A 12,705-nucleotide genomic window follows, 5' to 3' on the forward strand; every position below is an offset into this window, starting at 1 on the left:
TTCTTTAAATGGGGGTCAGTACCCCCCGGGGGGGGGCTGTCATTAAAAATGTTAGTGTTTATAATGTCTTTTCTTCCACAGATGGGAAAGGATGCTCCATCTCATTTGTATCTCAGGTCCTGGGTAAAATCTGCATGCAGGGTCGGCACAGTAAGTATTATAGCCAGTCACATCCTATGGTCCCCAGAGGCCTTTGATATTCTGTGTACTGCGTCTGTGTAATGTTATTTATATATACATTAATTACACTTCTAACTGACTTAAAGGGACCTTATACATTTCGTTTTTGTGTAAAAATTGTGCTTTGTGCCACACAATTTAGAGAAGCCAAAAAGCAAAATCTGTAATCTAAGTTTTCAAAATGCTGCAAATTGCATAAACCAACTATTTAATTTGTAGAATTTGCAAGTTACAGACACAGTTTTACACAAATGCAATAAGTGTATAATATCCTAATTACCCCCACTAAACGCAACAAGCGCACATGGGTTAAACGTATTACAACACTGAAGCTTATTACTTGTTGACAGTTCAAGCAGTAATTAACATGCATTGGCCCCTAGAGCAGTGTTGTTATGAATTATGTTATTATGCCGAACACAAAAGAAATGTTAAAACATAAAGATGTCATCTTTAAGAAAGCGGAAGCGAAATGTGTAAGATCGCAATCAAGGGGGCAGTGTATATGCTGAACTGTGAGTGACTTGTAAACTTTTGATTAATAAAGTATATTTTTAAATATTTATTTTGTGCTTCTCATAACATTGCTATAGGGGCTGCTCTAATAGTATTGCTCTAATAGTAGGCTGACCATATTGCCACTTTAAGAAGGGACACATATGAAAAATACATATGTCATGGTTCTTATACAAAACATTTCTTTAAACAGCCCTGAAAACAGCCCTGACACATGTATTTTTCATATGTGTCCCTTTTTAAAGCGGCAATATGGTCACCCTATCTAATAGATGCCTTACATGTAAAGCCGTATATTCTTTTGACAGCCGGAACAAAGAAATGGCAACAGTTAGAAAATAAAAATAAAAGTAATTTGTAATCTTATAGATTATTTTTAATGCTATCCATTTTTGGTTTGATGAAAAAAATGTTCCAGCTCTTTACTGACTACCCATGGTATATAGAAAAATAATTTTATAGCTGAGAAGCCAGAGCTTTTTGTTTTGCTAATTCCATTTTGCTTATGTATACCTGTTGCATGGCTGAACAAATTTAACCCATCAGAATCATGATAGTTTAAAGGGATACTGAACCCAAATTTTATTGGATAGCACTTGTTTATTGGTGTGTGAATTTATTCACCAATCACCAAGAACAACCCAACCAAAAATGGTCCGGTATCTAAACTTACATTCTTGCATTTCAAATAAAGATACCTAGAGAATGAAGAAAATTGAATCATAGGAGTAAATTAGAAAGTTGCTTAAAATTGCATGCTCTATCTGAATCCCGAAAGAATTTTTTTTGGTTCAGTGTCCCTTTAATTTTCGCTAGACTGTACCTTTAAGTTATGATAACATGTGATTGCAAATTTGACCTAAACTAAAATAGATAAATAGATTTGAGTCAGATTTGCTTATATACTACCCTAACATTAAATAAAGAAGGTTAACTCCTTCCTGCCGTTAGGACGTTCCATGCCATCCTAATTGCACTGGGCTTTAGCACCATTAGGACGGCATGGAACGTCCTAGCCGCTTGGCTGTCCTGAAGCCATAGCAGCTTCCTAAGTTTGATCACAGGCTGGAGGGCATGCCTAGCATCATAGGCACTCCCCCCTGACTCGATCCCATCAAAGTCCCGATGTAAAGAAATAAGTAAAAATGTAAATCACACAATCGTTCATGTGATTGTGTGATTTACATTTTTACTTATTTCTTTACATCAGGACTTTGTTCAGATGAAGACAGATAAGTCCTGGCAGAAAGGGGTTAACTAGAGCCTAAGTGTTTCCTTATTTGTATTATTATTTTTTGGGGGGGCTCGTTTAGTCACCCAGCAGGGCACCCAGACCACTTCCACTTTGTGTCCTCCAGAATAAATGACTGCAGATGGGTATTTATTATAAGACAGCAGTCACATTTGGTAACAGGATTGTTATATTATATAACATTGGTTTACAAAACACTTTATTAAAGGTTTCTTTAAGGGACATGCTACTAAGTTTTTTTTTTTCTTATCCAATAGAGAATATTTTAAATATTTTGCCTTTTTTTATATATATATATATATATATATATATATTGCAAATTTAATGTTCCTCTGCATTCACCAATTATTCCCAACCCAGTCCTGTTAGTTTCCCTTAAAATTAAAACATATTTTACTAAACCTTACTTTATGCAAAATACTTTTTTAACGTTAACTGATGCTCTTTCATATTAATATAGACAGAGTTTAAATACCACACCCCATTAAAGGTTACACTTTAAAAGCAATGCCTGAGCACTTAAAGGGACAGGAAACACAATTTTTTTTCTTTCATTTTTCAGATAGAAAATAAAATTGAAAAAACGTTTCCAATTTACTTCTATTATCAAGTTTGTTTCGTTCTCATGTTATTCTTTGTTGAAGAGATAACGTGCACATTTCTGCAACACTAAATCACAGAATGTATAACAATGTTGCAAAACTGATGCCATATAGTGCGGCAGACACGTGCATGCTCCCGAACTTACATTCTTGCTTTTCAACAAAGGATAACAAGAAAACGAGAAACTGTAATAATAGGAGTAAATTGGAAAGTTGTTTAAAATTGTACATTTGGGATTTTATGTCATTTTAACCCTTGGATGTTTCATCAAGGGACCAATGCTTTTGAAAGAGGTTTAGAAAATTAATTTTGTAATTGGAATGATTTGTCTGACTGGAGTAAAACGATGAAAGGATTTGGGTTCAATTACTCTATCATCCATTGTGCCTGTTGCTTTACTTTAGTTGCAAAACTCTTTAAAATTGACAGGGCTATTAAAGGGACAATAAAGTCAAAATTAAACTTTCATGCATGCAATTTTAAACAACTTTTCAATTTACTTCTATTATCTAATGTTTTAATTCTCTTGGTATCTTTTGTTGAAAAGCATACCTAGGTAGGCTGCACATATATGCCTCTTGTTATTGGCTCACCTGATGTGTTCATCTAGCTCCCAGTGGTGAATTACTGTTCCTTCAAAATGATGCCAAAAGAATTAATCATATTTGATCATAAAAACAAAATGTATGCTTACCTGATAAATTTCTTTCTCTTGTGGTATATCGAGTCCACAAGTTCATCCATTACTTGTGGGATATTCTCCTTCCCAACAGGAAGTTGCAAGAGGACACCCACAGCAGAGCTGTCTATATAGCTCCTCCCCTAACTGCCACCCCCAGTCATTCGACCGAAGACAAGTAAGAAAAAGGAGAAACTATAGGGTGCAGTGGTGACTGTAGTTTAAAAAATAAAAACACCTGCCTTAAAGTGAGAGGGCGGGCCGTGGACTGGATACACCACAAGAGAAAGAAATTTATCAGGTAAGCATAAATTTGGTTTTCTCTTGTAAGGTGTATCCAGTCCACGGGTTCATCCATTACTTGTGGGATACCAATACCAAAGCTTTAGGACACGGATGAAGGGAGGGACAAGGCAGGTACTTAAACAGAAGGCACCACTGCCTGTAAGACCTTTCTCCCAAAAATAGCCTCCGAGGAAGCAAAAGTATCAAATTTGTAGAATTTAGAAAAAGTATGAAGCGAAGACCAAGTCGCCGCCTTACAAATCTGTTCAACAGAGGCCTCATGTTTAAAAGCCCATGTGGAAGCTACCGCTCTAGTAGAATGAGCTGTAATTCTTTCAGGAGGCTGCTGGCCAGCAGTCTCATAGGCTAAACGAATTATGCTTCTTAGCCAAAAAGAAAGAGAAGATGCCGATGCCTTTTGGCCTCTCCTCTTTCCAGAGTAGACAACAAACAATGCAGATGTTTGACGAAAATCCTTAGTAGCTTGCAAATAAAACCTTTAAAGCACGAACCACGTCAAGATTGTGTAACAGACTTTCTTTCTTTGAAGAAGAATTGGGACACAGTGACGGAACAACAATTTCCTGATTGATATTCCTATTAGATACTACCTTAGGAAGAAACCCAGGTTTGGTATGCAAAACTACCTTATCTGCATGGAAGATCAGATAAGGGGAATCACACTGCAAGGCAGATAACTCTGAAACTCTTCGAGCCGAAGAGATAGCTACTAAAAACAGAACTTTCCAAGATAAAAGCTTGATATCTATGGAATGCAAGGGTTCAAACGGAACCCCTTGAAGAACCTTAAGAACTAAATTTAAACTCCATGGCGGAGCAACAGGTTTAAACACAGGCCTGATTCTAACCAAAGCCTGACAAAACGCCTGAACGTCTGGAACATCAGCCAGGCGCTTGTGCAAAAGAATAGACAGAGCAGAAATCTGTCCCTTTAAGGAACTAGCCGATAATCCCTTTTCCAATCCTTCTTGGAGAAAAGATAGTATCCTGGGAATCCTGACCTTACTCCATGAGTAACCCTTGGATTCACACCAATGAAGATATTTACACCATATCTTATAATAGATTTTCCTGCTGACAGGCTTTCGAGCCTGAATCAAGGTATCAATGACCGACTCTGAGAAACCACGTTTTGATAAAATCAAGCGTTCAATCTCCAAGCAGTCAGATGCAGAGAAACTAGATTTGGATGTTTGAATGGACCTTGGAGTAGAAGGTCCTGCCTCAGCGGCAGAGTCCATGGTGGAAAGGATGACATGTCCACCAGATCTGCATACCAAGTCCTGCGTGGCTACGTAGGTGCTATCAAAATCACCGAAGCTCTCTCCTGCTTGATCTTGGCAATCAGACGAGGGAGGAGAGGAAACGGTGGAAACACATAAGCCTGGCTGAAGGACCCGGGCACTGCTAGAGCATCTATCAGCGTCGCCTGGGGATCCCTCGACCTGGACCTGTAACGAGGAAGCTTGGCGTTCTGACGAGACGCCATCAGATCCAGTTCTGGTTTGCCCCATAATTGAATCAGCTGGGCAAATACCTCCGGATGGAGCTCCCACTCCCCCGGATGAAAAGTCTGCCAACTTAGAAAGTCTGCTTCCCAGTTCTCTACTCCTGGGATATGGATAGCAGATAGATGGCAAGAGTGAACCTCCGCCCATAGAATTATCTTTGAAACTTCCATCATTGCCAGGGGACTCCTTGTTCCCCCCTGATGGTTGATATAGGCTACAGTCGTGATATTGTCCGACTGAAATCTGATTAACTTGACCGCAGCTAGCTGAGGCCAAGCCTGAAGAGCATTGAATATCGCTCTGAGTTCCAGAATGTTTATCGGAAGGAGGGCTTCCTCCTGAGTCCACAAACCCTGTGCCTTCAGGGAGTTCCAGACCGCACCCCAGCCCAGAAGGCTGGCATCTGTCGTCACTATAGTCCACTCTGGCCTGCGGAAACTCATTCCCCTGGACAGGTGAACCCGAGATAACCACCAGAGAAGAGAATCCCTAGTCTTTTGATCCAGATTTAACAGAGGAGACAAATCTGTGTAGTCCCCATTCCACTGATTGAGCATGCAAAGTTGCAGTGGTCTGAGATGTAGGCGGGCAAACGGAACTGTGACCATTGCCGCTACCATTAGGCCGATCATTTCCATACACTGAGCCACTGACGGCCGAGAAGTGGAATGAACAACACGGCAGGAAGTTAGAAGCTTTGATATCCTGACCTCCGTCAGAAAAATCTTCATTTCTACTGAATCTATCAGAGTTCCTAGGAAGGAAACTCTTGTGAAGGGAGAAAGAGAACTCTTTTCTCTGTTCACTTTCCACCCGTGAGACCTCAGAAAGGCCAGAAAAATGTCCGTATGGGACTTGGCCATTTGAAAAGTCGACGTCTGAATCAGAATGGCGCCGTGGCTAACCCGTAGGGAATAGCCACAAACTGGTAATGCCTGTCTAGGAAGGCGAACCTTAGGGACTGATGATGCTCTCTTTGAATCGGAATGTGTAGATAAGCATCCTTTAAGTCCACGGTAGTCATATATTGACCCTCCTGGATCATAGGGAGGATGGTTCGAATTGTCTCCATTTTGAAGGATGGAACCCTGAGAAATTTGTTTAGGATTTTGAGATCCAAGATTGGTCTGAAATTTCCCTCTTTTTTTGGGAACTATAAACAGGTTTGAATAGAAACCCTGCCCCTGTTCCTCTCTTGGAACTGGGTGGATCACTCCCATAACCAGTAGGTCTTGAACGCAATGTAAGAATGCCTCTCTCTTTATCTGGTTTGCAGATAATTGTGAGAGATGAAATCTCCCCTTTGGAGATGAACCTTTGAATTCCAGAAGATAACCCTGGGAAACAATCTCTAGTGCCCAGGGATCCTGGACGTCTCTTGCCCAAGCCTGGGCGAAGAGAGAAAGTCTGCCCCCTACTAGATCTGGTCGGCAGCAGCAGGCTTCTTGGCCTGCTTCCCTTTGTTCCAAGTCTGGTTAGGTCTCCAGACTGGTTTGGACTGGGTGAAATTTCCCTCTTGTTTTGCATTAGAGGAAACCGAAGCTGCGCCACCCTTGAAGTTTCGAAAGGAACGAAAATTATTCTGCTTGGTCCTTAATTTGCTGGACCTATCCTGAGGAAGATGCACCTGATCAAACGGTCACCCAAGACTGAGAAACGTTGTGCTGCTAAAATAAAGTCATTTCACTTTTAAGACTTTGTTTCCACAAACTTATTTTGCATCACATTTGGAGTGATTATTTTACACAGTGTGTTATAAACACCTGAACAACTGTGTAATTATATTTACCGGGCTAAGTTACTTCCATTACAGGTAAATAGGCTGCTAGAGGGTGAGAACTTATCTGTGACCTGTTATCCTGCTGGGAGAAAAACACAGCCGGTACCCCCAAAGAGTGGATTAACCTCTGCGAGAGTGTGAGTCAGCTGGACGACTCTAAAGGTTCCAGAAGGCGTTTGTGACACTTCTCAAGTGTCTGGGAGCTTGTAACTACCAGCTATACCTACGCATTGGGGGCTTGTTTGTTCCACTGACCGTGCACTATGGTGGCGCCTTCTTTTTTATTTCGTATATCCTGAGGAAGGGCATGACCCTTTCCTCCAGTAATGTCAGAGATGATCTCCTTCAGACCAGGCCGGAATAGGGTCTATCCCTTGAAGGGGATGTTAAGAAGCTTAGACTTTGAAGTAACGTCTGCTGACCAGGACTTAAGCCATAGCGCCCTGCGCGCCAGAATGGCAAAACCTGAATTCTTATATATATACTTGGACAGAGAATAAGATAATAAAGGTCTTTTAATGAAGTTGGTGGCTGGAGTTTTTTGAAATTTCTGAATTCTTAGCCGTCAGCTTGGTTAAATGAAAAACGGCGTCAGAAATAAAAGAATTAGCTAACTTAAGAGCTTTAATCCTGTCAGTATATTTATGAAAATCTTAGTAGTGCTATCCAAATAATATATAAGTTTATGGCAGGGTTATAAACACAATCTTAAAATAATTTTCCTTAAAAATTGAAACCCTAATCAACCATGCATCTACTAGACCATACAATTAATATAAATATCTGAATTCTTTTATTTAGTTAATATCCATAAACATATTGAAGTATATTCGCAATAAAAGGAAATGAAACAAAATTTATATGCGTTAAAACCAACTCTTAAGATATGCTATCCTTCTTACAAAACCCAGAAAGATATACCTTCACAATTCAGCCTTTTATTTATTTAACACAATGGGACTAAAACCTTTAACATCCAAGCAATACAATTCTAAACAGTGTTTATAAAACAATAGGATAATATATATATTCTGCTATTTAACTGCAATTTATCCTAATACAAAATTAACTGACAATATCAGAACTTGCATAGATGAGTTACTTGGTCAATCAGACGCAGATTTAAACAACAATACAATATATAGGCTGTGACTAGCAATTTGAAATGCAATATACACTTCTGAATTATTATTATATATTTGCATAGATAAACAATTTAGGATTGGGATTAGTATAACAATACATAGGCTATGAAATGCTAACTTGAAATATTTCCTTAACTCTGCTAAGTACAGCAATAATAAATGTTTACTTTAAATGCTTGCATACAAACAGGCAGGCTGAGAGCTATTTAAGGTTATATAATACAATCTAAAAGCCCAATTTGTTCTTTCCAATTCAAAAATTGTAATTTTACTGTAGTGGCTATGCTTATAACTTATCTTACAAAAAAAAAACTTGTATACATCACCCAAATAAACAGCAATCCAGTTCCCAATTTTCGCAACGGATCCAATTTCACACCTCATATAAAATAAGTGTAATTGCAATGGAATAGGAGAAATATGGCCCACTTTGTTTTTGTAGTTTGACTGTGTCCCACGCAAAACAGTTTCAGTCAGTTACCAAACTTTTTAGCCAGTTCATCTCCTTCCTTCTGTATACACTATATATTGTAATCATTGGTGTGAAATATGGGTGGCCCTTCGAAACCTTGTCCCTCTATTGGATAACTGGATATCCCATTTCCAACAGCCAAAAATCTTTCTGGCTGTAGTTCTCTCGTGGCAACACCGGGTGGCAGCATTATGAACAGGCATAGTAACATTTGAAACAACTTACATCAGTATTTCTATGAAATGGTTATTAATTTTATCATAATTTACTGCGACAACTATTCATAATATTTGTTTTGGATAAGTTATATCTTAATGAATTTTCTGATCATTTTGATATGAAACATCACATATATGTAACATTATATTAAAATAATTTATATTTCATTTAGCCTAACAGAAAATGTATATCTCAGTCATATCACATCAAAGTAACTTCCATATCTTCATCTCACTATATTTTAAGAGATGTATTTAAAACTTTATAAACATTTGTTTCACATTTATATGATATGACATTTCATTTCATTCAGGCATTCCATCTCTTTCTAAGTGCATAGATTGATGCTCATGATCAATGGTTGTCTGCAATAAAAATAGAAATAATTATTAGAGATGATCCAAGCATTTATATGTCTATGGTCCATAAGTATTTATTTATAGTCTTAAAAACACAGAGGCTAAGTAAGATCTTTTGTGTTTTCAAAACATATATATCATTTCTATGTATATCTGAATTTATCTGTCTGAAAAATATAAGCAAAACAGAGGTCATTGCACATTTTTGACTGACTAAAACAATTACCTCCCAAGCTTAGCAAATATCCATGTAATAATCGAGAATTAGACAATTTTCAATTTCTATATTTGATACATTCTGAGGCATGCATTCAAATAGAAAAAAAATTAATTGATGTCTATTTACTGCCTGCTTATGTGAGCTTCCAGAGTCACACCTTAGCATTTGTCTGTGTTTTTCAAGGCCTCCACTGCTCCACATGGGGTCAATCCATGAGGAGTTGTTAAAGTCTTTAAAACAGCATATTTCCTGTTTAGCCAGCAGTGCAGATGTGTATTTGATAATTAACACCTATGTGCATAAAAGTTGTTTCTCTATGATTTTGATCAGTTCCAAAAGGGTAATTCAGACATTTCGTCTCCATATATTTGCCTGTATCCTGAAACTATGTTATATTTTAGTTCCTTGCTAAATTATACAATTGCATAATTTAACATATTGAGTGTGTGAGATCTCCCAGAGATAATCCTTTGTTCTCCTTTCAGCCAAGAATGTCTCCTGTGCAATTGGAGTGGGGGAGATCTAATCCTTTGTCCTACAGACCATGTTCACATCCACAGATTAAAATACTTCTATATATTATTTAATAATATTTCAAATACCTTGACATAAATCCCCCTTTCCAATTCAAAAATAGGTAGGACACATGTATTTGAATTGGATCAAAGTTAGTGGTATTTGGTGAGGATGTTGACCGTACACATCATGGACAGTCTTCTATGTAGATAGTCTGTCAATTTTGAACCTTCATGTTTGTCAGTTAGGCATCTTTAAACTATAGTATGTCTTTAGTTCATTTGGGGATATGACACTTCATTCTCCCTCTATGACTTGTAGTTGGGATCTGGGATGACACGCTCGCAATTGATTGATATGGACCCATTTATCTATGAAACTTTCATTTTTGGGGATCCGTATTTTATAGGCCACTGGAGATATTTTGTCAGTAATGAAGGACCTTTCCATGAGGGAAGAAATTTCTTCTCCCTAACCTGATCTCTTCCAAAGTTATAAAGATAAACTTTATCATTTATTTCATATTCCTTTTTGGATGTTTTGAGATCATAATAGGTTTTAGTGGCAGTTGCGGCTCTTTCTAAATTCCTTTGAGCAAATGCAAAGGCATATTGCAGGTGCTTTCTTAGGTTTTCCACATATTGATGTGTATTGGCAGCATTTATCAAGTTTTGGTCTGATGTACGGTACAGCAGATGCTGAGGTAGAACCATTCTTCTACCAGTCATCAGTTCAAAAGGTGACATCTTGGTAACACTACTTGGAGTTGCTCTTAATGCCATTAAGACTAGAGGTAGTTTTACATCCCAGTCTTTACCTGTTTCACTCACAAACTTTTTGAGGATTTTAACAATAGACTGGTTGTAACGCTCTACACCACCACTTGAGGCAGCTCTATAAGCAATATGGAGCTTTCTTTTAACCCCTAGTATTTTCCACATTTTTGTCATCACTTCGCTAGTGAAGTGGGTCCCCCGATCTGATTCGATTCTTTGGGGCAAACCAAATCTGGAAAATACATGGTTGATGAGCAGTGCTGCACATATTTCTCCAACATTGGTGTGTCCGGTCCACGGCGTCATCCTTACTTGTGGGATATTCTCTTCCCCAACAGGAAATGGCAAAGAGTCCCAGCAAAGCTGGTCACATGATCCCTCCTAGGCTCCGCCCACCCCAGTCATTCTCTTTGCCGTTGCACAGGCAACATCTCCACGGAGATGGTTAAGAGTTTTTTTGGTGTTTAAATGTAGTTTTTATTCTTCTATCAAGTGTTTGTTATTTTAAAATAGTGCTGGTATGTACTATTTACTCTGAAACAGAAAAAGGATGAAGATTTCTGTTTGTAAGAGGAAGATGATTTTAGCAGACAGTTACTAAAATCGATTGCTGTTTCCACACAGGACTGTTGAGATGAAGTAACTTCAGTTGGGGGAAACAGTTAGCAGACCTTTCTGCTTAAGGTATGACTAGCCATATTTCTAACAAGACCATGTAATGCTGGAAGGCTGTCATTTCCCCTCATGGGGACCGGTAAGCCATTTTCTTAGTTAAACATAAAAGAATAAAGGGCTTCAAAAAGGGCTTAAAAAACTGGTAGACATTTTTCTGGGCTAAAACGATTGCTTTACTAGGCATATTATGCAGATTCTAACTAATAATGGTTATTATAATCTTGGGGATTGTTTAGAAAAACGGCAGGCACTGTGTTGGACACCTTTTTCAGATGGGGGCCTTTTCTAGTTATAGAAATAGCCTCATTTTCGCGCCACTAATGCGCAGTTGTTTTTTGGAGAGCAAGGCATGCAGATGCATGTGTGAGGAGCTAAGAATCACTGAAAAAGCTTATAGAGGGCATCATTTGGTATCGTATTCCCCTCTGGGCTTGGTTGGGTCTCAGCAAAGCATATAGCTGGGACTGTATAGGGGTTAAATGTAAAAACGGCTCCGGTTCCGTTATTTTAAGGGTTAAAGCTCTGAAATTTGGTGTGCAATACTTTTAATGCTTTAAGACACTGTAGTGAAATTTTGGTGAATTTTGAACAATTCCTTCATACTTTTTCACATATTCAGTCCAAGATGATTCCTCAAATGAGGGGAGTAAACATGATACTTCATCATCCCCTACTGTGTCTACACCAGTTTTGCCCACACAGGAGGCCCCTAGTACATCTAGTGCGCCAATACTTATTACCATGCAACAATTAACGGCTGTAATGGATAACTCCATAGCAAATCTTTTATCCAAAATGCCTACTTATCAGAGAAAGCGCGATTGCTCTGTTTTAAACACTGAAGAGCAAGAGGACGCTGATGATAATTGTTCTGTCATACCCTCACACCAATCTGAAGGGGCCATGAGGGAGGTTTTGTCTGAGGGAGAAATTTCAGATTCAGGAAAAATTTCTCATCAAGCTGAACCTGATGTTGTGACATTTAAATTTAAATTAGAACATCTCCACGCACTGCTTAAGGAGGTATTATCTACTCTGGATGATTGTGACAATTTGGTCATTCCAGAGAAGTTATGTAAGATGGACAAGTTCCTAGAGGTTCCGGTGCCCCCCAACGCTTTTCCTATACCCAAGCGGGTGGCGGACATAGTAAATAAAGAGTGGGAAAGGCCCGGCATACCTTTTGTCCCCCCCCCCTATATTCAAGAAATTATTTCCTATAGTCGACCCCAGAAAGGACATATGGCAGACAGTCCCCAAGGTCGAGGGGGCGGTTTCTACTCTAAACAAACGCACTACTATTCCTATCGAAGATAGTTGTGCTTTCAAAGATCCTATGGATAAAAAATTAGAGGGTTTGCTTAAAAAGATTTTTGTTCAGCAAGGTTACCTTCTACAACCAATTTCATGCATTGTTCCTGTCACTACGGCAGCCTGTTTCTGGTTCGAGGAACTAGAAAAGTCGCTCAATAAAGAATCTTCGTATGAGGAGGTTA

The 12,705-nt window shown here is 38.6% G+C and overlaps 1 protein-coding gene across 1 annotated transcript in view; it reads left to right on the forward strand.

The window, feature by feature from the left end:
- The window catches only part of TELO2 (telomere maintenance 2), a 172,000-nt gene that overhangs the window by 15,529 nt on the left and 143,766 nt on the right, over positions 1-12,705 (forward strand). Inside the window, exon 4 of the mRNA XM_053694239.1 lies at positions 82-150. Within this exon, the coding sequence (XP_053550214.1) occupies positions 82-150 (69 nt within the window). The remainder of the gene's footprint in view (positions 1-81; positions 151-12,705) is intronic.

Source organism: Bombina bombina, chromosome 11, assembly GCF_027579735.1.
Source record: "Bombina bombina isolate aBomBom1 chromosome 11, aBomBom1.pri, whole genome shotgun sequence".
NCBI classification, from domain to species: Eukaryota; Metazoa; Chordata; class Amphibia; order Anura; family Bombinatoridae; genus Bombina; species Bombina bombina.